The following is a 26,606-nucleotide window of genomic DNA, read 5'->3' as shown; positions in this document are numbered from 1 at the left end:
CTGCATTTTGGACGGGTTGTAATTGAGTGCCTTGGGTTTCAGGGAGGTCATAGAAATGGAGGCAGCAGGGAGGCAGGACATGATCTGGATACAAGTGAATGTTAATTAAAACTCGCTGATGTAGAATAGCTAAGAAAAAACAATTATTTTACAAGTTTCATTCTATAATGATTTTGAGTGGAATCAAGTCAGACTTTGTAAATATTCCAAAACACAAAAAGTTTTATTAGTAAGGAAGCAAATGTTTTATGTTTCTACTTACCTGCCTGTCTACTTCTGGAAGCAAAAGCAGGAGGTATTGTTGAAAATGCTGAGGTAAGGAAGCAAAGGTGTGTTTGTTTATTAAAGCCCTCAGGTTAGTGTTCACTAGAATAGATCCTGGTGTTTCTATGTCAATATCCTCAGCTTTGGTCCATTTCAAATGTCCTGGAGTAAACAAACAACACATTTACCTTTACAACAGATAACAGAGGGAACAGGAACAATAATTTTTCTCAAAAGTTATTTATATTTTATATAGTATACTGCACTCCAATAAGACAGAGCTTTGGTGAAGGGGAAATACAGCTTTCTCCTGGATTCTATGAGCTTCCTTTTATACATCCCAATGTTCACTTCCTCACCTTTCACAGCATCCATGTTCCACTCTACACCATGACCAATATTCTCTTTTTTGAACTAGAAGTCAGGATATCACCAACATATTTTTAAGCATCTACTGCTAAGCAAAATTAGCTCACACAAGACTGAATGTTTGCTAGAACATATGTGGCTGCCTGAAGAGGCCAAAGTGGGTGAAACTTTATTACACAGAGTGAAGTTTTTATTTGTGCTCCTGCACCTGCAGTACATTGTTGTCCACCTATCCTATTCATTTGCTTTTTCTATGTATTATCACTCTTCTGTATTTTTATTTGCTGTTAAAAAACCCTCAGTGCATTATCACAACTTGAGACATCTGATCACAGAGAGACTGTCTAATTTATGAGTGATATATTAATTTTGTGCAAATCAATTAATATTTTTCTGAATTTTCATAAAATCAAAAAGATGTAAATAGCATACTGCAACTGCAGACTAACCCACTAAGAAATCTGTCAAATGGGATAATAAGACTCATTAAATTAATTAGCTGACCAGTCCCAGCAAGTCCAAAAGAACATGCAAGTTCCAGGTGAGATTAAAAAAGAATAGATTTGTACCCAGAAGGTTCAGTAGAAGTGTGCAAGACAGAAACTGCTGAGGCCAATCACCTGAGATTCTTGTTCGCTTGGACTTTTAATATTTCAAAAGGCCCTGCAAAGGAATGTTTCAGCAAGATCACACCCAAGCAACAAGGTGAGTCATGCCCGAATTCCAAGGGAGTCCCCTGGAATTTTTTTGTCATTGTTGTTAATAATGAGAATACTCAGCACTTATACAGGGCCTTTCATCTGAGGATCTCCAAGTGTTTTGTAAAGGAGGGTTGATATCCCTAGTTTACAGATCGGGAAACTTGGGCAAAGAGACCTTAAGAGACTTGTTGAATGTCACTCAGTATGAAGAGTAATATGAATACAAGTACTACAATTTAATTTTTCTGAATTTCTTAAGAGCCTTACTATTTGGTCTCTGCTGAAAAGCTATAATAGTGTTCAGAACCTCATGGAAAGGAAAAAGTTCGCAGCCAATTTGCAAGTTCAATAGTTTCCCCCTTTGAATGAATAGAGAAACTCTCAGCCTCCCATAAATTTCTTGCAATTTCTTGTTACTTTTCAACAAGCAATACTGACTGAATGAGATAAGGCTTAGTTTGTCTTTAGCATAGTGTAACCTTATACAACATATGCTTTGAACATCCTGCATTTCAATACAGCAAAAACTCCATTAAAACCATTGAATCCCCCGTTATGAAGGACAATCATGTGGAAGAAGTACTCATTTTAATGAGTGTATCACATTAAATTGTCTTCACCATCTGTTCCACCCACTAACTATACATGCAGAAAAAACATAATTCCCAAGTGTAATATGAGTAAGTATGATGTATATGATTTAAACGTATGTTTACATTCTGTTCTTTTACTAATGTAGGATGCATCTGTCTTCATGTTTTAGGTGCAAATTGGAGAAAAATTATTCTCCCCTGCTAATATCTTCCCCTTCGATGGAAAAACCTCATGGAAAGGGAAAAGGTGCTCCTAAGACTAAAAATGAGTTTTATACTGCAGAGTTGCTACCATAGTATCTCCTCTAGAATGAAAGTTTGAGGTGGACAGAGGGTGTGATGTCTTGAAATTGCAAATAGCCCAAGAAGCTATAGAAAAATCAGGTTTCATCTTCACAGATCTGGGGTATACACATGTTGTGTTGGCGCCTTCACCCTGCTATCAACTTCAATTCTGTAGTACTGCAGAGACCTTATGAATTAGTAGGAATAATTGTTTTAACAACACAACATATCGACCCCAGAATAAAGTACCGGTAGAATATTCTTAGTAGAAACCTTGAAAAAGACATGCTTAAAAATGTGTTCAGGAGGATGCCAAACATTGAGATGAGATGATATCTCTCTTCTTTGCTTATAGAGAGGTACCTCGGGCAACAACCTTTCGAATTATTTTATGATCATCAATCTAGGGGACCCATAGCTATCAGAGAACTGGAAACTGAGGTCAGATAAAAAAATAGAGCCCTGCAATTATAGAATACACCCCAAAGACGAGAGAAACTCACTCAGTTTATTGAGCTGGCAAAGGAGAATCTAGCACAAGTCCCAGTAAACCAGAAGACATGGTATGATAACAGGGGCGTGGGAATTAAATATAAACCAGGTGAAAAAGTTTTCCTTCTGCTCCACAGCAGTGAGACTAAATTAGTAGCAAAATGGCAAGGACCATGTAGTCATGAGACTGATCAGTGCTATATATTATGCAATTACCACAGCTGGTAAACAAGGGCAAAAATATATTCTATGAATTTATTCAAAGGGGTGGACTGAACCCCGAAGTAGTCAAAAGGGTTTTCTTCCAGGGCATACCACAAGTAAATCAGAGAGTGCAATAGAAGAAATATGGGAGATTGGGAGAGTCTCTGGGAATTGAGATAGTTAAGCAATGTCTGGAATTGAACCAGGCATAGCATTGGGATTTGGACCTACTCTTAAAGGTATATAGCAATTATTTTACTAGAACCCCAGAACACACTGATACTTACTCACACAATAGATATCGAGGGCCATAAACCCATAAGACAAAGATTCAAGCGTATATCTGAATGGATGAAACCTTTGGCAGAGGAAGAAAAAGAAAACATGCTCAAATTAAAGGTTCCTGAAACCTCCAGAAGCCCATGGCATTCCCCAGTGGTTACCGTGCCCCCAAAAGACAGGGGAATTAGGTTCTGTATAGATTTCAGAAAAATTAATGCTATCTCTACATTTGATAACTATCCAATGCCAGGAGTTGACAAAATACCGGAGAAAATGGATGTGGAAAAATCTCTCTTAACCGTACATCTAGACAAAAAATACTGCAAGATCCCTCTAAGCCCAGCATTGTAAAACAGAAGTTCCAACATCCTAGGGATTTTTTTTATTTAACAACAATGCTATTTGGTCTATATGGCCCACCAGCCACTTTTTAAAGATTGATGGATAGTCTGCTGAAAGACAATGTATGAAACTGAGTCACATCACTCGATGATGGGCTGTTATTTAGCAAGACTTGAGTGAACTCTCTGGTACACCTATGAGCAGCAGTCTAAGGTACATCTACACTACAGCTAGGATCAACGCTCTGAGATCAATCCATCAGCGGTCAATTTAGCAGGACTAGTGAAGACCCGCCAAATCGACAGCAGATCGCTCTCCAGTCGACCCCTGTACTCTACTCCCGATGAGAAGAGTGAGGTAAGTCAATGGGAGAGTTTCTCCCATCAACCCCCCACGGTGTAGACCCCGCGATAACTCGAGCTAAGGTAAATTAACTCCAGCTACGTTATTCACATAGCTGGAGTTGTGTAGCATAGGTCAACTTACCGCGGTAGTGTAGACGTAGCCTAATAATTACTTGTAGCAATCGATATGAAGACATGTTGTTTAGCAAAGAAAAAAATTAAATATCTTGTGGGTTTTTTGTTTTTGTTTTCCTCTCTTTCAGAAAATGGATTCATAAAACTAAAACAAGACAAAGTCAGGACACTAAAGGAGACCAAAGTTCTTACCACTAAAGGAAAACTTAACTCCTTTAAAAAGTTAGCCAGCTACTTACAGAAAGTTTATTCCTAATTTCTGAGATGGTTGCTTCACTAACAGATCTCACCAAATACCTGTCAAAAGGACTCAGACTGCTGAATGTGAACAATCCTTTGTGGAGATAAAGAAACAATTATGTTATTGCCCCATTTTACATAGCCCAGTCTTTGAAAAAATTTTTTTGCAAACAGATGCTTCTAAACTGGGAATGGGAGCAGAGCTGAGCCAAGAATTTGAAGAAATGGAACGCCCTATTCTGTATGTGAACAGAAAACTGTTCTCCAGAGAACAGAAACCTTCCACAACAGAATAGGAAGATCTAGCTTTTGAAAAGTTACTTTATCTCCTCTTAGGACCAGATTTTACATTAATTACAGATCATCATCCACTAAATTGAATATGAAAAATATTTGGTATTTAGCACTACAGCCATATAGCTTCAAAATAATGCATGAGTCCTAAAATCAACATAAAAATGAGGGTATCGTATCTCATTATGGGATGGAATATGAAAATGTTATTCAATTAACAGGTTTTCTCCTGACAAGTAGTAAGAATGTGCCATTCTCTTTGGGAATAAGAAAGAGAAGATTGTGAGAAACATAACAGGAGATGAGAGTACTTTCCAGCTAGTAAAAAGGGTAATGTAGCAAGCAGTAGCTAGTTACAAAATGGCCTCTTTGGGCTGCAACTACTTGGCACTGTCAAATTTAAAAGGCCAGTTGCAGAAAGGCATGCTAGGAAAAAGATTCCTATATAAAGGCAACCCTGCGGAGTTCACAGGGATGAGGTAGCCATCAAAGGAGGTATGCTACTAGGGAAGAGCCTGCTTTTGCATTGATAACAGCATCAGCATATTACAGTGACAAAAAGGAACTCTCTAAAGGGAGATTACATGGTTTATAAAAAGTTCAGTATTATAGTAACAAATAAAATACTTTAGACATCCCAGGTCCTACTCACCTAAACCAGACTTTTTTAATCTCTTTAAGTGCTGACTTGTTTGTTTTCCAGTTGGAGATTTTTGCCCATGTTTCATTTCTTTATCAGAACTGTCTGCTTCACCATTTTTAGATTCAGATCCTTAAAAATAAAAATAAATAAATAAAAAATTACAGGGATGCACTTTCTTCCTCCTTCAAAACAAAAATAGGGTTTTTTTTAAAATCAAGAGCAACATCTACTTTATCTGATACTTGCTGAAAGGTAATATACTTTTTGGCCACAATTTGATTCCCGAGCACTGGAGGAAATGGAAGGAAAAGTTCAATAAATCAAGTAAGTCATGAAAACTAAAATTTGCTGAACACTGCAGTCAATCAAGATGTTCACTAATCCACTATAAATAGAGCTCTGCTATAATACTCAAGAAATATCTTGAAAAATAATTAAGCTCCATATTATGGAGTAATAAAGCAATCAAAGGAGAAAAAACACATTTCTTTGCAAAGTAACTTTTACAAAAGAGGCGTACCTGGAAAATACAATCATCGATCTGTTATAAATGTGGATGTACATCTCTGTAGGATCCTTTTAAAATGAAGCAGCTAACAACCAGAACTAAAGGTCAGGGTTGCACTGTGATGATAAGAATGTTGCCAGAACAAAAAAGCTAATGCAAAGATCTCTGGTATTGCAATGGAGAACTGAGACACAAATTCACACTCACAGAGGAGCTGTTTTTTGATGGCGTTGAATGCCAGCATGTGGTCTTCCATTAGAGTTCCACAGCCAAACAGAAATATTACTTTGCATTCCCTTAAAGCTGCTGCTGCTATCAATTGTCAGTTTATTATGTACTTTCAGTTCTTTAATAATAAAAGAAAGAAAAAAAATCTTTGACTCACTAGATTTGGTAAGAAAATAAATAAGTTAAACAAATCTACTATGTGGAAATATCATTATTTGCAGCAATTCTAAATTTTGTATGCTACAGATTCAGTCAGAGGAAGGCTTTGTGACTAGAACTGATATTTCACGCAGTCCTTTAGCTATTTACCTGAAGGTGAATCCGACTGCTCATCAGACACCTTTAATGGTGTCAAAACAACACGAGGAACAGTCTTGTTTACCATCATTGAGACTCCATTTCTTCTTTTCTGCTGTTGTCTTAAAGCCTATAAAATAACAAAACATAAAAATGCAACAAAAATACTGCTTTTAAGTGGATTACATGAGACATTTGCCTATCATTAAACTGAACCTCCTAAGATAACTACTTTACATAGTTACTGATTTTTCAGCCTTCACACTAGTCCCCTTTATGTCATTTTCTTTTAAAAGCATAAAATCAGGCTTTTGGTTTTAGAGATAAAGAAGATGCACCTTAGATCATTTTCCAATACAGTTTTGACAACAAAGAAGCATATAACCGTTTGCTCTACCTTAGCAGCACAACATGATAACCCATGGAATTTGAAACTAAGACATCCAAATAAAATAAATGTAAAATAAATGTTTTGAAACCAGAATAAAAATGTGTGTGTCTGCACATCTCTTGCAGGTGCATCCTCTCCAGTATACTGCTCAGTCAATCAAGTTAACACAGAGTGTCATCAGTATGTACAGCATGTAAGGACTACAGTATTGATGCACTCACTCAGCCGTGAGTAGTGCTGCACAAAATCACTGAACATGGCAGGAATCATTTATTTCTGTGAAGGGAATCAGTCCTAATCTTGGAAACCTTGCAGCACTTGGCTTCTGTCTGCTTGACTTTGGGCATTAACCTTCAGAACACGAACATGATGGTGTTCTGGCAAATCCAGGGAAAAACGATACAAGAATAAATCTCTACAAATGGGAGTGCTTTGTGTTTCATAGATGGATCAACTACAGGGGTTAATAATGTAATACAAAAATATAAAAAGTTTAGAAACAGTGAATATCTGCCAGATTTTCTGTATAAAACAAAGACATGAGAGTCAAAGGTCTTAAAAATATATGAATATGAACTTTTGCCAGTTAAGATATTTACAAGAATTGAAAGTTTGGAACAAGTCAGAATGGACTGGACTCAATACTGATCTTCTCTAATCTTCTAATTTTCTGCAGTCTTAATATTGCACTCTTTTTTTCCTCTCTGATTTGTGTTTTGGTTTTTTAGATGGCACTCAAATAGAGGACATGTTTGTAAGGACTAAAGGGATTATTCATACTAAACATCAGTGCCTGATTTATGAAGTTAATTCTGTAATTCATCTGTAGTATGCTCAAAATATTTCATAGGTAGAACAATTCCAAAAACCTAAACAATTATCTATTTAATTTAAATAAAACACTATAAAATACATTCAGCCACATAAAAATATAGTTAAACTATTTCATTAATGAATTTATAGGATGCTTATCCAAAGGCATCTAAGCACTATGCAATCCAAACCAAAATAAAACATCTGGAAATCAAACAAAAGAGAGAAGCTGCTCAGATCCACCTGAGGCTATCCCAAAGGTCAGCGAAAGCAGAAACCAAAACAGTCAAGACCAATCCCAAATTTCACACCTCACCAGCCATACCAGCATGTACACAGTGCCAAAAACTGTCTCAAAACACTTCCCTCAATCCATAGTATTGCCTGGCTAAAATTAAACCCAGATGTCACTTACCCAAATAACAATATCATTTAGATAGTAAATTAAAAAAAAAAAGCCAATAAAGGATTAATTGAAAAGGAAGCAAAGTTGTGTGATATCAGTCAGCACACATATGTAACCACAACCATTCTCTCTTTATTAACTCCCTTAGCAGATTCATATATGTATTGAACTGCAGGGAGAGGAGATTATAAACCCACAATCTCCTATGGGGAGACCCCTAAAGTGAAGCTGAGCAGGTGCCCATGACCAAACAGAGTCCACCCCCTACCAAGACTGAGCACAGCCATTCGGGAGCACTCTCACTCACCTCCACCATGGACCTCAATCTTGTCATCAGCACTCGATGGCAACCAATATTTCCTATATATTATACAGAAAATGCAACAGAGGCATATTTGCATCAGTTTCATTGGGCAAGTAAGAGATGGGGCATTCTCCATCCACAAGAAGTTTTAGTCTATTTCGATCTAACTTCGGCATTTTCTAATGAACCCATAACCAACGTATCTAGGCACTGAATACAAAGGTACGCTTCTCTTCGTCACTCAGATTTATTTTTAATTTAAATTTTCATAATTTATTGTTTTGAGACCCATGGTCTTCTATTTAACAATCAAGCAGCTAACTATGGGAATGATCCTGGAAACTTACTGCCATGCATGGACCTTTCCTTGCGTCTGGAGGAAGTGAAATAAGGGTCCGTACATGTGAATACGTGCAGGACTAGGCCCTAGGATAATGAAAGCTATGAAGCTACATGCACATTGTATTTTTACTTGAGTTAGTTACAAAAGTACCAATGAAGAATATGGTTTCCAGCAAGGAAAAAAATGTTAACTACTAACTCAACCCATGCCTGTCCTTCCTCAAACCTCCCAAAGCGAAGATATGGAAAAAACTGAATAATTGATATCTATTGTAAGGCAATGTCTGGGATTTTTGTCAGCCCACCCTGTTTCCTGGGGATGCTAATCCCTGCTGACTCGTCATGGCAGATGGAGCTTGTTAGCTCCACACTGGATTTAAGGCCCTTTTGGTAGTGGGAGCTGAGGTCTAGCACTGAGAGGTTTTTGCAAGAAAACCACAGGAAGAGACAAGCTTAGGAAGAAATCTCAGTCGGATGTTTATGTTTTTATTGTTATTTTAGTAACCAGTAAAACCAAATTCCAGAAAGAGTAAGTTTGGCCTAAAGAAGCATGTGCATACTCTTGTAAGGTGGAGACTCTACCGTCATATGCCTAGCCTGAGATTTATCAATTTTAGGATAGAAGACTACTGTAGGATATGAGAAGAATCTTGTATCCTAAGATTAATTAGGTTAAAAAGGCTGTAAAAGGCAGAGTCCAGAAGAGAACACAAATTTCTTGAAACACAGCCCACTGTACTAACTGTAGAATTCTAATTCCCAACTGATTTCCATCAAGTAGTCACAAAGGAAAACTTGCTTTTTTTTTGCCCCCACTAGAGAGCAGCAGTGCACTGGAGGTTTCATGGTATTTCCTAAAATATAGGTCAATTATATTTAACTGATTTTAAGGTTGGAAAGACTCTCTGACCTAGGTGGGGAAATGGCTGTTCTCCCTGCTAACAACTGAAAAAAGCCTCCCTTAGTGGAGGAATATCCAGTCAAACAGTAACTGGGGAGAAGAAAAACCATGCACCCTAAAGATGGTGTAAATTCCCCTCCAAACCCAGAAGAGCAAAAGGTCAAGTTTTTTGTTTGTACCTTACACTGCTCTGAAATCTGTGTGACTTATTTTTTTTACATCTCTACAATTCATAAAGAAACAGTGCAGCACACAGATAAAGAATGAATATAGAAAAACACTTCTATTTGAGATTAAACGCATGACATGCTCAGAACGTCAAAAAAACAGTTATTAACAACACAGATATGTAACAGTTGGTTGCATCAGGCAACATCATCCTGGATTGCTACTTTGTTCTATAAATGTCAAGTCTGCATTCTGAAACTTCTATCATGAAACATAACCTTTGAAATTTCACACATTATGGATCAGAAATATTAGGCTATGGAATTTTTCTGTTCTGACATATGAAAAACAGGATCTGTGACATGCTGAAGAAAATCTATTATGCAAAATAAATAATGAGTCCACACCAGGACCATGGATTCTAAATTGGAAAAGAGGAAACAGATAGATTTATACTGTATCACCAATTCATTTCACATCACCATAAATTCAGTCTTTGTCCCTTTGCTTACCTCTATTCTGCTAGCCAAATTTAAAAAGTATAACTGCTATTCCTCCATTAAATTAAAATCTCACTGAAAACTTTCTTTCACAGATTCTAAAAAAAACCACAACAGCGAGCATTACAATATACTTCCAACATTCTTATGAGGCTGCTACATGCTTAAGATTTTTAACACACATTAAAAATGTTGAATTATAAATATATAAGTGCAACACTAAGCACCTTGTACAACAGTATTATGTAAAACTGTATCATGAAAACGGCTACAGAATATAGGAGTAAGATCCAAATACATGGAAGGGATTTATTTATTCCATGCTAGACCTGTAGACCAGGATCAATAATGTATGTAAGAGTAATGGTAAACAATTTTGAGAGGCAGTGTAGTCCAGTGCATAGAGTACTAGACTTGAACTCAGGAGACTTGGGTTCTAGTCTCATCTCTGCCACTTGTCTGTTGTATGACCTTGAGCATGACACTTTTGTATCTGTTTGGATTCCCACCTTTTGTCATGTCCATTTAGACTGCAAGCTCTTTGGGGCAGAGCTTTCTTCTGGAATGTGTTTGTATAGTGACTAGCACAATGGGGTGCCATTCTTGGTCAGGCTTCTATATGCTACTGTAATACAAATTAACTGGACATTGTGTACACGAGTGATGGCATGGAGGTAAAATGTAATACAACATACGGCAGCATGTGTGTGTTAAGCCAGCATTACTTCTTCTATAAGAAGCTTGATCATACATTCACAGCTACAATTTCCATAGACCATTGTAGTACAAAAGTAAATCTATTTTTTGTTGCTTTTCAACAGCACAAAGAAACTGGAAAGACAAAAGAGCTGATGTTTGCGTTAAATAACCATTCTGACTTGCATGAGAATTGGGACAAGGGTGGCATGTGCATCAACTCGCTAATAATTTTACTTTCAAAAAAGAAGAGAGTTTGTTTCAAAACAAAAAATGGTTTGTGTAGTATTAAGTGGTTAACAGTGATCAACGGAAAAATCTTCTATGGAGAAAAACTCTCTCTCTTCCAACTTAGCAAAAAGCAAACAAGCTACACGGGAAGCAGCTTGTGTCATATGTTTTATTTTAATAACAAAACTGGACTATATTAATGTGATCTGGTTAGTTTGCACTTGCAGGGTCTACATGGTGCAGTGCAGCATGCAAGTACGCGCTGCAATTTACAGCCCCATGATCTGAACTGCTGAGCCATGCAGGCTGTTTTGTTATTAAAATAAAAACCAAATCACCATTTTCTTTTAAACCAAACTCCCCAACCATGGTGCACAGAACACACAAAGGATATGCTCAGCCAGATTCTCTATCTGTTTTCCCTAAATAAAGCATGTATCATACCACTTTTAACTGAACTAGTGACATTGCATCAATATAAATAGCAATTGTGCAATGCATCTTACTTCTCTGCAGACCTGCTCCATGCCCACACTCAGCATGCCAGTCAACAGTGCAGGCACACTGCCATCTGGGTACCTATCCCACAGTTCCCAGCATAGCTCCCTAAAGTAATGGATTGTGAGAGATTTGGAAAGGCTTCTTGGAACCCAAGGGAGTCATGGAAGAAGGTGGTCCAACTTCTGTATCTCCCTGGGAAACGCAGCCATTTCTGCAAAATATTTTCAAAATGATGGTCAGGCCGAATGGATAGAGCTCATTCTTTGCTCAGGGAGAATTTTCTGCTGGAGGCCATGAAAATTAATGGCCAGACATTACACGTGGCCCAGGAGAGGCAGCAGGAGATGTTCCAGTGCAAACTTAGATCAGCAGTACATGGAAAACATGGGGCAACTTGTTTGTCAAGAGAGAAGCTCGATCCGCCCTCATCCTAGCCTACGTGACTCCACGAGTTACTTAAAGGAGAATTTTGTCAAGCCAAGTGCTACATTTGGGACAAGACCACCACCAACTGGTGGATAGAGTTGTTCGAGAATTTGGAGAAGCAGCAGTGGCTGCAGAACTTCTAAAGAAGTAAGGAGACCTTTTATTCCCTTTCTCAAAAGCTGACCCCAACAATGCAGCAGTGGTGGATTTGACCTGAGGTAGTTGCTAATACAAGGATACATTTTATGATTTTGGGTGTGATGGTAAAGGAGGGGTGCCCAGAAGGATTTAATACGGTTATGTTTCAAGCTCAAAAAATTTTGCTTAATGAAATTTTAGAGAAAGAAATCCTGAAAACCATGTTTATTAAAACACAAAACATGCAGGCCAGCTGCAATAAGCACCCAATACAATTAGCCACAACCCCCCCACACACAGTTAGTTGGACACAATATGAACGGAGAATGAACCTACTCCTGTTCTCTTTTTCCTGACAATAGGCAGGGGTTGAGTACCATGGAAATGGCCAGGAGGCAAGTTCTATAAATACTGCTACTGTCCCATACCATGCCACTGTGTTGAGGAGCTGGCATCCACACACAGGGACCTGTGGAAGGACACACTGTGAACTTTGCTTTCGGGCTCTACATGTATTCCCTGAAGAACCACCTCTGGAACACTTGCGCTTCCAGCCTCATTTTCCTGTCATGGTATTTTTAAATCATGACTTCTCAGTTCTCTTTCCTATTTGTCTTGGCATTCAAAAAAAACAATTTAGTTTGTCCTCCTCACACTTCTGTTTCTTGGCTGCATTTAGTAAGTTCTATCACTGTCCCTTTCCATGTTTCCCTGACGGTAAAGAAACAATTCATCTTTCTCATTTTTCACCTGTTGACACGAAGATTTGTCAAGCAATCTGCCTCTTGTGTTGCCAGATGTCTGATCACTCTCCACTTTGTTGAGCTAGCATTTCCCAGTTGTGGCCTTGATGCAATGATGGTTTCTAAAATTAAATATAAGGAAATGGTTAATATGCATATTAACACACTAGACCCCTTACAATACCAAGAATGCAATACAAGCAACATTTTTTCAGTTCACTTTGGAATTCCAAAGCCTTCAAGGAAGACACCCTGTGCTAGGATTAGAGATGGTAATGATCGTCTCCCTAACATTTATTTATTTTTGTTCCCCGATGAAATTTTGGGTTAGCTGCAAGGGGTCTGAGTGTGTTCCTGGTAGGAGGTAAAGGATGTACGTTGCAGTACAGCGAGACGAATACTGGGTTATTTACTGCAGACTGCAAGATGCCTGGAAAGACCCTCTGCACTAGATTGTAGCAAAGTAAAAAGATTGCTATTAAGGTGAGCATGAGAGGGTAGGGGGAAAAGACACTAATATATTTGCTATATTTATTTTCTCAATTGGTAACATAGGATGTGCAATGGAGCTGAAGAAAGTGAAGTGAGTTTATCTGAGGGCCAGGGAGTTTGGAAACTGAATTAAGAATGAATGTCTACAGCACTGTCTTTACCAGAATATTTTTTAGAATATTTGGGAAACTTTGGGTTAAATTACACCATTATCTGATAGGCTGCTATCTTGTGCTGACTGACAGAGTGATGCTTTCACTGCTCTGGCCTATAGCTGCTTTAAAGCAGGTTGCTACCTGATAATAGCTTAGGCTTGTGTCCCATGTACGTGATAGAAAGATGACATGAAATGTGGTTGGAAATAGCTAAGTGCTTTATGTCCTCTTACCCAAAAGCAGCATGTGGACCAAGCCATAGTCCCCATCATGTAGCTTTCTGAAAGCATTCCGTTTTGCCATTTTCAATATATCTGTGGTTCTATAACTTTATTTTTTAGTTTTCCCTGCTTGGTCACCCTGTCGAGACTGGTCTTGTGGCATGGTTCAGAAACACCTATGCAGAATTTGCCAAGTACTTGTATCCTTACTTCGAACAGCAAATGTAGCTGACAAAAGGGGTGTTGTGCATGGGGCATATGGAGAGGGCTTCTGAATCTGGCAGTGTTCACTGGCGGAACACAACAAAGCAAGTGGAGGGGTTCCTTCCTCCCTCATGAGAGACTGCATCTACCCATATCACAACAGTTATAGCAGCACTCAGATGAACCCAGCCATCAAGCATGCAGATAAAGCCCAAAGCAGTAAAAACATACCTTGTGTGGAGGTCCCCTTATTTCCTGAGCATCATATCCTCCCAAACCCATTTGGCTGCTGTCTCTGGAACTTGTCTCAATCAAGAGGGCTTGAGGCCCCAGCACAGTTGCAGACATGTCCTGGCCCTCACTCTGATTCTAGGCCTGGATGATGGCGTCCTCCTCTTCTTCTCCCCATAGCACACTGCTGGGTGCCTTGGTGCTGTCAAAAAGGAACTCCACTCCTTTAATTCCAAAGGGCCAAAAAAATGAGGCAGGTTTTCTTCCCTGACTGGAAGGTCTACTGGCATCCCAGGCATTGTTGCACTGCAGCTTCAGACTCTTTATCTTCTCCTGGCACTGTCCCATGGAGCAAGTGATAAGCTCCTGAGCAAAATGCTTTTACACCTGGTCACAACACAGTTCAGCAGACACTATCACTTCACCATCTTAGTGGTTCACAAGCATCCTGTGTCATCTGCATCAGACCAGCCGATAGATATGCTCATATGATGGCTTCTTCTGAGAAATGCCCCAAGAGCAGTTTGGTAAATGGAGCAATCACAAAGAAGTGGATGCTGGTGAGAAAGTGTGTGCCATGAGATTTAAAGTGGGTACAGTAGCTCATTCAGTACAGGTGAGGGACTTGCAGAAAACTTGACCCAGATCAACAGAACAGAAATTTTACCAGAGAGGCACAGTGGAGGATGGAGTAATTGCCCATTGCAGCTGCTATGCCAGAACTTGAGGTCTGTACTTGAGTTAACCTTGCTCACAGCAAGTGCAACTTACATAGTGCTATGATCACCTATGCTCCATTGGTAGCAACTGTGTGTGTGGATTGTTACTTGCATGGTAGGAGACCCTCACACTGGTTAGCAGGCCAAAATCCTCTAGTGTAGACAAGATCATAGAGGGCAAAACAACATGGGAATGATGCCACATCCCCTGCCCAATAGTAATGGATAAGAAGAGCTGTGTGGCACGCACCTGCCTCCAAAAGCAAGAAAGAAATAAGAATCTAGCAAAGGAGAACCTGCCAGTAGAAGCTACACATAAATGGGAGCTCTACCTCAGAAACTATTTTGGAGCAAGCCATCATAAACTAGGATCAAGTCGTTAAACCCTCCACTCAGTTATAATCAAGAGCAAAGTCAGGTGGTGAAAATCCCGCACCCTCCACAAAAGGGGAGACAAATGTGCCACATACTGGAAACACACCCAAGATTGAAATACTCAAAACACTTGCCCCAAAAGTGTAACAAAAGAGAGGGTGGCAATGCTAAAAAGCTCCAGGGATTGGGACCTTAATACAGGCCTTGGAAGATGAGAACACGAGATGTGAGCTATGACACAGACTTTTAGAGTGGACTAGCACTGCAACCTCCCCTATCACTGAAAAGCAGAGCGCAGTAATGACTAAGCAACAGTTCCCATCCCCCACCGCCATTCTGAGTTAGTGCATGGGCAGGACCCAGGGCTCAAAAGGTGCCCTCCTCCTCCTCACACTACAGGCATAGCCGCAGAAGCATGGTGATACTGGAACAAATCCCAGTACACAAGGGGAATCGTCCTAAGATGCAGAATGTTGCAGGGGAGAGCTAAACCTACTCTTAGTGGTCTAAAACAAAGGATTTCTATAAATCTTTATAAAAAACAACCTAAACTCCAACATAATACTTTAAAGCCAACTTCAAATGATTTGTTTGGTTTAATAACTATATTAACAGAGCAGACCACTCCACCTGAGCTCAGGTCTTCAAGTAATATTTCACATTATCAGCTAGACTTTCACTTACATTTAGTGGGCAAAAATTAAGCAAAAGATCAATATTAATTCAAAAATCTTGCCCTTATTTAATATGATGAAGAGAAAAAATGGTTGAAAGAATGCTTTGTGGACTGTCATTTTGTGAGGGACAGTTTTATTAAAGAAAAAATAAATGTACAACCAGGCAAGTGCTCACTGTGACATTGTACAGCATTAGTAGCTCTTACTAAGAGCACAATAAAGGTTTAGCTTCTTGTTATTGCAGACGAGAACCAGTAAGTTAATATCAGTTGGTGGAGTGTCACATACAATTGCCTAATGTTTCTGTGTATTTAAACATACTGCGGGCTCTTCTTTGTGCAAAGATGACACATTATGTGTCCATAACAGCAATAGAAACCCTGAAGAGAGGATATATGGTAGGTGAATAAACTTTCAACAGCAATTTTCTGAATAAAATTGCTATTGAAAGTTCATTCACCTATCTTATAGGATTTACAATACTGGATTAAATCAAATACAGCATCTTGTCTGGCCAATACTCGATGCTTCATAGGCAAGTAAAAAAAGTGCAAAAAACCTCATCACCTCAATACACCTAACCAATTGTACAATGTTGTACATGAGATAAAACATTCTTCTTCACAGACGGCTGTAATAATAAACTCACAACCTGAAGCATAGGATCTAATTACCATAATCTTAATTACAGCTGCTTTCCATTCTTTCCATTGACTACTTAGCATTCTGGTGCTCTTGCAAACCTACTGCCCTATGGACAGTTTTACAAGGACTTCCATCTCGGATATGAATTTTTATGTTAATTAAGCTTCTCTAATTGCTTTTGGTCTCTGTTCATTTGGTTTACTTTTGTTTTCAGCATTTTCCATCCCCTTCACTCCCCCAAAAGCAAGTAAGTGACAAATCTGACCCTAAGTGTTTAGATACATGTTGATTCTTTTCTGCTCTAAAGATTAGGAGTTCAGGTAAAACAGTAGTGGCTTACTCAAATTTCAGTACACTCACATATTACAAAAAATGTTTGCCTCACTCACAACTCACCCGTACTCCACACAATTAGTAAAGCCTGCTGCACCCACCGCTCTACTTCTGCTGACCCAGAAGTCTGAAGGCTCCAATTTAGCAAACCATCCCTATCCTGCAACTCATGTAGGCATGTGCTTAAAGTTAACTTCAAGCACATGCTTAAATCCTATTGACTTTAATGGGACTTAACCTTTAGTGCTAAAGTGTTCTGCTGAACTGGGATGGACATAAGCACATGCTTAGGTGCTTTGCTGAGCTGTGGCTTAAGTTAATAACTCTGGAATGGCCTAGTGTTTGAGATAGTTGGCTTCAACTACCATTTTTATTTGCTAAATGTAACCTAGACACAAAATAAGGGAAATATTAACCAACACCACCTTATTACACCAATATTTAACAAAAGTTTTATTTTATTTGATAAAATAAAATCTTTAAGAAATGGGAACCATTTCTGCCTTTAGCAAATAGATAGCAGGATTAGAGTGATGTTTTTTAAACAAGCATTTCTTTGGTTTTTCATTCACTTTGCTCTAACATTAAATTGATTAGCACTGTTTTGAGCAAATTTTTCACATCATTATACTGTTCAGTTTACATCAGACCATGAATATTCAGTCACCTGTTCTAAACTTTATTATTTATTGTGCAACCCAAACCCATCCAAAATCAGTTTATTCAAAACAAAGAGACTCTCAGGTACTGTATTTTTGCATTAAATACAGTATGTGGACACACAGTCTACAGAGAAACTGAACAGCAAGTATATTCATCTCTCAGTGCTACAACCTCTCACAAAATCTGTTTTCCAAAATTTATTTTAAAAAAAGTTTGTCAATAAAAGTATTTATATAAACAAAACTTGGGAAGTAACAATAAAGCATACAAAACATTTTTGCTTGCATAGAAACCATTTAAAAAACCCTCAAGTATACAATAATAAGCAGGATTACAACACTAGTGCACAGAACACAAAAGCGTCAAAATTTTGCCCCACAACAGTTGTTCTTATTGCAGATGTTTACAGATCAAGAAAAAAATGTCCAGCTAAATAAGTTGCTGGTACTTTTATTAGAAATGTCTTAACATTTTTCTGTGGTGTTTCTACATTGATTTCTTGTTTAAATAGTCAGGCAACATGTTAAAAAGAAAGCCACCTGACTACCAGTAAATACCAGCTTACCTGTTTAAGTGCCTTTTTGGTGTGCTGCTGGAAGGAAGACACTAGCTTGCTTTGCACTGGTGTGTTAGTAAGGCTCGAGTCTCGATTGGAAGACGCTTCTTCAGGTATCTGCTTTGGACAAACTATGAAAAAAAAAAAAAAAGCATTTTAATACCATTGCTTAGGCACTTGAGGTCTTAAGAGGATCCTACAAATGGAATAAGGGACCCTGTCACCAGAAAGCAATCTCCAAGGCTGATGAACCAGGAAAGCCATGGAGTCCCAGGATCTGCTAGACTTGAATTTTCAGCCACACCCTAACGTCTAATACATTGCTTCACAAATGTTTGTTTCTAATCATGTTCAACCCTAGACTTGAACAGAGATGAGTGCTGTGTTCCAGAATACGAACGTTCACACTGGGAGTTATACCAGTATAACTACAGCAGTCTAATTATATTGCTAAATCTCTACTTGTAGACATCCAAGCTCTAAGTGGCAACAGAGGCTGGGCCAGGACAGAAGTTGTGGAGTGTAGGAAGCTCAATTACATATACTGAGCTCTTTTCCATGTCACCCCACCACACTGGGGCTACCTCTCCAATTCAGAAAACTAAACTTTTCTCTTGAATAAGCCAGTCTGTTGTAGAACCAAATTCTGTACCGCTCAGGAGCTCATGGGTATTTTCCATCTAATCAAGCCTTGATGTGGCAATTGAAATATTTTACGTATATCACAATGTTTTCTAAATAGAAGTAGACAGTAACTTATTTTCCCCAGGAAGTTTAACAAGATTACATGTCTGAATATATATTTAGAAGAGAGACACTGATGGCCCTGTGTTCTAAAAATATTTATAACTATGTAACTGCATAACAGATTGTAATGGCTTCTAAGAAGCCATCCCCGTCTATCATGTAACTATTGCTTGGTAAACCAAGAACACACACATGCTCATTTGAGTGATGGACTGGAATAGCTCACAAAGAGGAGTTCTGGTCTCTGAGGCAAATATATGTTGCTAATTTTCAGGTCTCTTAAAAATACATGTTTTAATGAGTTAATATTACAGTACTTGCTTTTAAACAGCTGCCTGAATATGTGTGTGTCTGAGGGTCTCTAAGACAAAAAAAAAAAGGGGCCAAGTAAATTAATTTATATTTTAAATCCAACTATGTTTAAACAATATTAAGACTGCAAAAACAGCCAAAACATTCCATTAGACTTACTTTTTAGTAGATAAAAGTAAAATGGCTGTAAAAATGATTGCAGACTCTGATGTTTTGTCTATACTGCTACTTCCACCAAATTTTAAACACCAGTGTAGCTAAAACAGTGTTAGAACCAGTTTGAATTTTGTGTAAATTTCCCCATGCTCACATAGTAACTGGTTTCAATCCTCAGATACACAGTGAAGATTGCCACATATCTTGGAATATCTACTATAGTGCTATGCACGTGTAAACAATCCAGTAGATGGTTTTCCAAAATGTGCAATGGGGTGTACCACATCTATAGAAGCAGGTTTGGGATCCTCAATAGAGTTGCAATGGCATATGTCAGCTGTGAATTTGGCCTTATACTTTTATCCTGATTTGCTGTGTGGTTTTTCTTTTTATTGCTCAGTGGAGTGAGCAGAGAATTCAGTGCCACTCAATTTCTTCGTCTTTGGTAATGCCTTCCACCATTAATATTATTGAAACTTTTTTTTTGTATTTATAAGATAAAGTATGGAATTCTGACAACTTAATTGCCAATAATTCATTGCCAGTATGAGGTATAACTGGTAACACACTGAACATTTGTTTTCATCTTGGGAACAAAAAATAGTCAATACTCATCTCACAAATGGTAGAGAAAGAACTACTTTTTCACAGTTATGTCATTATGTCAATACAGTTCTCATAGTGGATTGGGAAGAGAGTTTTGCCAGAAGCTTTATAAGTGAAATTTGTCTCCTTTTTCTTTTTTGCTTATGCTGAAATTATGCCTCACAATACCTCAGGGAGCTGATGGGCAAAAAATGCCTTGAACTCAACTGCATCACACGGTTTGGATAAGAGAGTCTTTTTCACATGATCAGCAAAGCTTACTATCAAAGAGACAGCTTAAAGAAGGTATCAGCAGCAAACAAACATGCTAGTCTAAATATTTATTTAACCCCATCTCTGCAATATTTGGGCACCTAAGATATAAAACACACAATCCGAAAACAGAAACTTGATATTTTAAATTGCTCAACTTCTGTTTCCACATCCCTTTTTGTTTTTAATAAGAAATTTTCATGGATTGTTACATTTCTATGAGGTGGCCAGTTTGTTTTGTTGGCAAAACAAAGGGGTCAAAGAATTGAAGGAAAAGCAGGAGTTGGTCTATGTATATAAAACCCTACAATGTAAGAAAGCGCAGAAGAGTGGAATCTATTATAAAAACAAATGAATTTTAGAAAAAATATGACAGGAAAGCCACAAAGTGTCCTTCATAAGAAAGTAAGATGCAACATGTCCTGTCACTAAGCATATATTTTATTCCTCCATGGTGACAGGGAACCCCACCCACTCCTTATATAGAAAGGTCCGATTTTGATGCAATTTCCAGGATATAAACCCAAGTGTCCTTCATTTACTTTGGTGATGATACAAGTTCACAATGTTGTGATGCTGTATCACCATCCAAATGGCAAGAAGTCATACAGCAAATGTCAAACTCTTGATTCAAAAATCTCAGGACAAAGCAACAATATTTGTAACCATAAAGAATGGAGGGGGGAAGTCTTATTATCTTACTTCCTGTGAATGAAAAGTGATACAGAAGGAAAACTAATGGGAAAAGTTGAAGAGTAGAAGCAATAGCAATACTCTAAGGGGAATGGCAATATTCATAAAAGCAACACTCAGCAACAAAACAGTCAGCTCCAATATGCAAAACAGAATGAAGAAGAGTGTAATAGAAAACAGAGTTATAGGCAGGAAGAGCTAGAAGTAACAGGGCACATGTCCATATACACCAATGATAAGTATATGGAGCTGCCACATGCACACACATACTATATCAGAAATGTGGGATCCTTTGTTCTCTCTGGATTATAAAACAGCAGCAGCAATACAACTGACTGCCTATGCAAAAAGTTCTGAGTAGCATGGAGCAGAGTGGGAGAAATATCTGGGTAGTCAGCAATTATTCACCGCTAGTGCTACGAGGAAGTAGGGGAAGAAAAAGGAAGCAAGCAGAATTAAGACAAGGGAGGCACTTCATTCAGTGAGATGATTAGCATTACTGTGTTCTAGTCTATATGTCATCTCCTCCAAGGGTACAGGACCCAGTAGAGGAAGTCAGAAGAAAGTGGCTGCGAGACAATAAACTGTTAGGTCTGTTGATTTTCTTTAAACAAAACGTAAAATCAATGTGCCAACCTTTGACAGCATGGTTCACTAACTTTCTCCAAAACCTTAAAATTAAATGAGGCTTGGGATACCAATATTAAGTATATTTATACACCAAAAAATGTTTAGTGAAACATAATTCAAAATGACTGTGCAGCTACAGCACTGAAAGTTATTAGGAATAATATTAAGCAGACTTGTTTATGATCTACAAAAAAAGAAAAAAATTCTCTGACTGCTTTAAGAAGCCCCATCTTTCCAAAAATATATGGAACAGTTGATTTTGATTTCAGACAGGCCAGACTGATTTAAAATCAGACCAGAAAAATCAACAGTGGTACAATTCCTTCCTTACTATGGTAACCACACCAGATGAGAAAGTGTGTCTGTAATATGGCTATTAGTAAAACAAATTAATATTACTACCATATGCTAAAAACTGTAGTCTACCTCAAGAATAAAATCTATGCCCACACTCTTTAATATTAAACTATACAGAAAACATCCTCAGAAAAACATAAATCTCTGACTAAAATATCCCACAAAATTCTATATATTTTCTTTGGGTGACACAGATATATACTTGTTTTGACATAATTGGTCATGGCTTGTCAACACTGATATGTCAAGCAATTCACCTAAGTCACACTTTCATCTGCAGAGCTTAACTTGCAAAATCTGAACAGTTCACATTTCCAGTCTGTTGGCTTTATTCTTTATCAAACAAAATATAGTTTGGGAGGTAAAGTGATTGTATAGTTCTTTGTATAAGGGAAATAGCAGTATTGTGAAAACATCAGTAATAGTGCTCAAACACATTTTTTTGGAAAAGAAAAAACAGAAAAAAGCCCTGTAAAATGATATGCTCACGTTAAAGTAACCAATGCAGCACAAAATAGAATGGAACTAAGAACTCCATAAATCTCAGAAAACTGTGGATCCTCATTCCACAGCAAGGCAACTTTTTCATCAGAGAAGTATGATCTGTTACTAACCAACCAACCCCCAACCCTTTAGGCCTCACTAATTCTGCTCTATAGCAGAGAATAAAAGAGCCAAGAGACCTCACTCAATTAGCTCCCAGCCTCTCACATTGCACCACCTCAGTAGTTGGGACCTTCCCACCCACAGCAATGAAGCAAAGGGTAGTCAATCTTGCCCTGGAGGGGGCAGATAATTTTCCTTTGTAACTAGTGGTGGGGAAATGAAGAAAATAAATCAAAAGCTGGGTCTCTGTCCAATCTGTAAGCTGAGGAAGAGCCCCATATGTTCAGGCTGTGATCCCATTAAATTTCTGCTGGGGAACACTGCACATTAGTATCAGAATATACACCAAACACATTCAGCGGAATCGCTAAGCATCATTCCCAAGAGCCCAATTGCTATAAGTGACAGGCTGCCCTGAATGAGCCAAAATTTCCAATCCTGGGAAGGAAGAGTGTGGAAAGCCTCAATGAATACTTCATAGCCAAAGGAAGGGGAACATTAGCTCCATAGTCAAGAGTTATCCTTGTGGTTTCTTAGCCCAGAAAACACACAGAATTTCAATGGACTAACAATTGCAAAGACAAAATTTCAAGACTCAGGATGAATCTGATCCTCCAACTTCTCGATGGCTGACCTACTATATCCACTAGTGTTATACTATAGATGAATTTGTCACAATGTAGTCAATTTCACTTTTGCAACTAAAGAAGTTTTAAATTTAAGAAGTGCTGGGAACTGTAGTTTTTGTTAGGATGTAGTAAGGTCACCTAGGACTACTCTACACTTAAAAAGCTGAAGTTGGGGTTCGCCTGTCGGCGTAGGTACTCCACCTGCCTAAAAGGCGGTAGATGGGTTGATGGGAGAATTCTCCTGTCAACCAACCAGCACTGTCTACGCTGGGAGTTAGATAGGTTTAACTGCGTCACTCAGGAGTATGGATTTTTCACACCCTGAGCAATGTAGACCTAATTTCCTAGTGTAGATGAAGCCCTACTCAGAGCTGGTCACACTTTAGAATCTATGTTTGTCACAGATTGGAAGTGGAAGTCACATCTTTCTATGGATCACTACCATCTCCATCTTGAGATCATGATGCACTCCTCTGATTGGAGTGAAGGACCAAGTTGGCAAATGGAACTCAATGGGTTTCAGACAATCTAGAGATGGATACTGTTTTGATTACAGACCACACTACTGTGGTCTGCCATGCACAGTAGGATATTATAACCATTTCTTATCCTAGACTATTATCATTTTGGATCTTAAACACTAAGTATGGCTTCATCTTTGCATGTTACTTGGATGACTTACAACTGATGATAAGAAAGGCTGCTAGAGGGCTGCTGGTGGAATTCTCATTCCAAAGTAGGTAACTGGAGCATGAATAATTTTTTTTTTAAACATATGCCATGATGGTATGGGAAATCCTGATGTGCAACCATTCCAGATGGTCGTCAACCTAATTAATCCAAGTTGTTAGCACAGCATTCAGTGAAACAATCACATGTTTATCACTGAGGAGTTCTAAATTTTTTTTTCTAAAAACACTGCTCAGATCCAGATCAAGAAGTTTGCACCTGTGCTGGCAAAACTGTACCGGGGAGAGTAGGGAAAAAGGAAGAGAAGAGGAGCAGATTTTTCTATCATTTAATTTCAAACAGAGTTTTGCTGAGGTAGTGAGAAATCTGAAGGCTATGACTGAAAGACAAGTGGAGAGACACTGGGACCAGTTAACTATCAGTGCCCCCTGCTGGGTAGCCTCTACTTTTAAAGAAGATATTGTTAGACACACACATACTCCCGCCCCTGCTCAACAAACTCTCTCAAGATGGAAGATTACTCCAATTATCACCCTGTCTTGAATCTTCCTTTTGGGAAAAGGCTGTCAAGGACGACGGGTGGAACCATTCTGGCAGCATCTAGGACTCTCAAGTCTTCTCACCCATTCAGTACATTACACAGATTATACTTGTGTCAGTCGGTGACTTTCTTCTGGCAATGGATGAAGATCAAATACTCATGCTCATTCTTTCAGACTGTTGGACAATGCTGCCTATGAAGTTATGCTGACACATTTACAACCCAAGCAAAGATATATGGAATCACCCAAGTGGCTCCATTCCTTTCTTTAAGGGAGAACCCACAAAGTAAAATAGGCCAATTGCTCATTTACTTTTAGCAAGGCCCCAGAGGCTTCTAGCTTCTATTCTGGCTTCTCACATGTTCAACATCTATCTGAGCGGGGAACCATCTTATTGTTCTATGTTTGTACAGTGCCTAGTACAACAGGGTCCTGATCCACAATGGGGTCCTGGGGCTCCGAGACATGATTGAAATACATATAATAAATAAATAAATAAATAAAATATGGAGCCGCGGAGACAAGAAAGACAGACAGACAGTATACGGACAATATCCAACATTATATAGTTTCACAGATTTGTAGATTTTAAGGCAAAAGAAATTATTACGTTCTTCTAGTGTTACTTCCTGTAAAACACAGGCCAAAGAATTTTATGCAATATTCTTGCATCAGGCCCACATATTACGGTTGAGTTAGAAACTGGGGGGGGAGGGAGAAAAAAAAAAGCACATCAGATCTTAAAGACTTCAAATGATGGAAAATCCACCACATACCCTGGTAAACTGTTCAAAATATGTGCCTTAATTCTAACCTGATTTTATCGAGCTTCAGCTTTTAGCCACTGAACCTTGTAAAGCCTTTATCTGCTAGATTCAAAAGGGCTCTCTTCTACCAGAAATCTTCTCTCCATATAGGTACTTATCAAGTATGATACATCACCTCTTAATTTTCTCTTTGATAAAATAACTAGCTTGAGCTTCCTAAGTGTCTCACTGTAAGGCATATCTCCAAAATGCAAATAATTCGCGTAGCTCTCTTCTGAACTTTTTCTATACTTTTTTTTTTTTACATCAAAAATGTATACAGCCCTCTAGTAATGGTGTTACCAATGCTGTATACAGAGGTGATATCACTTCCTTATTCCTACTTGATATTCCCCTGTCTATATATCCAAAGATTGCATTAGCCTAATTAGCTAGAACATCGCACTGGAAAAAACGGTTACTTACCTTTGTAACTGTTGTTCTTCGAGATGTGTTGCTCATATCCATTCCAATTAGGTGTGTGCGCGCCGCGTGCACTTTCGTCGGAAGACTTTTACCCTAGCAACCCCAGTGGGCCGGCTGAGCGCCCCCTGGAGTGGCGCCATAACGGCACCGCATATATACCTCAGCCGACCCACCCGACCCTCAGTTCCTTCTTGCCGGCTACTCCGACAGTGGGGAAGGAGGGTGGGTGTGGAATGGATCTGAGCAACACATCTCGAAGAACAACAGTTACAAAGGTAAGTAACCGTTTTTTCTTCTTCGAGTGATTGCTCATATCCATTCCAGTTAGGTGATTCCCAAGCCTTACCTAGGCGGTGGGGTCGGAGTGAGACGTGGCGGTATGCAGGACCGCAGAGCCAAAGGCTGCATCATCGCTCAACTGTTGGACCAGGGCGTAGTGTGAGGCGAAAGTATGGACGGACGACCAGGTCGCCACTCGGCATATCTCTTGTATAGGTAGTTGCGCCAGAAAGGCAGCGGAGGACGCCTGGGCCCTGGTAGAGTGGGCGGTGAGATGGCCCAAAGGGACATTAGCCAAATTATAGCAGGTGCGAATGCACTCTGTGAGCCACGAGGAGATTCGCTGCGACGAGACAGGAAGACCTCGCATCCGGTCAGCAATTGCCACAAACAGTTGCAGGGATTTGCGGAACGGTCTTGTCCGATCAACATAGAAAGCCAACGCTCTGCGAACATCGAGGGAGTGAAGTCGTTGCTCTCTCGGAGATGCGTGAGGCTTCGGAAATAAAACTGGCAGGAAGATATCCTGGTTATTGTGGAACGCGGACACTACCTTTGGGAGAAACGCTGGATGTGGACGTAGCTGCACCTTGTCCTTATGAAAAACGGTGTACGGCGGGTCCACCATGAGCGCTTTGAGCTCAGAGACCCGCCTGGCAGATGTGATAGCCACGATAAAAACCGTCTTCCATGAGAGGTACAGCAAGGAGCAGGTGGCCAGCGGCTCAAAGGGCGGAGACATGAGCCTGTTGAGGACCAGATTGAGGTCCCAGGTGGGAGTCGGATGACGCACCTGGGGGTAGAGACGATCAAGGCCGTTTCT

At 39.0% G+C, this 26,606-nt stretch overlaps 1 protein-coding gene across 22 annotated transcripts in view; it reads right to left on the bottom strand.

The window, feature by feature from the left end:
• ASXL3 (ASXL transcriptional regulator 3) overlaps nucleotides 1–26,606 on the bottom strand; it is a 147,649-nt gene that overhangs the window by 52,639 nt on the left and 68,404 nt on the right. For 16 of the 22 annotated variants that reach the window (XM_039524848.1, XM_039524847.1, XM_039524849.1 and 13 more), the window contains 4 exons: nucleotides 18,062–18,183; nucleotides 6,234–6,351; nucleotides 5,198–5,317; nucleotides 263–426 (listed from right to left, as the gene is read on the bottom strand). In XM_039524848.1, the coding sequence (XP_039380782.1) occupies nucleotides 263–426; nucleotides 5,198–5,317; nucleotides 6,234–6,351; nucleotides 18,062–18,183 (524 nt within the window). Of the gene's footprint in view, nucleotides 1–262; nucleotides 427–3,195; nucleotides 3,267–4,018; nucleotides 4,038–4,250; nucleotides 4,342–5,197; nucleotides 5,318–6,233; nucleotides 6,352–8,138; nucleotides 8,166–12,788; nucleotides 12,895–18,061; nucleotides 18,184–26,606 lie in introns of those variants that run through there. The other 6 variants (XM_039524854.1, XM_039524853.1, XM_039524856.1 and 3 more) reach the window with 6 other exon arrangements.

The sequence above is a fragment of the Mauremys reevesii genome, linkage group 2 (genome assembly GCF_016161935.1).
Source record: "Mauremys reevesii isolate NIE-2019 linkage group 2, ASM1616193v1, whole genome shotgun sequence".
Classification (NCBI taxonomy): Eukaryota; Metazoa; Chordata; order Testudines; family Geoemydidae; genus Mauremys; species Mauremys reevesii.
The sequence above is the reverse complement of the archived record's forward strand: the minus strand, read 5'-3'. Positions and strand labels throughout refer to the sequence as shown.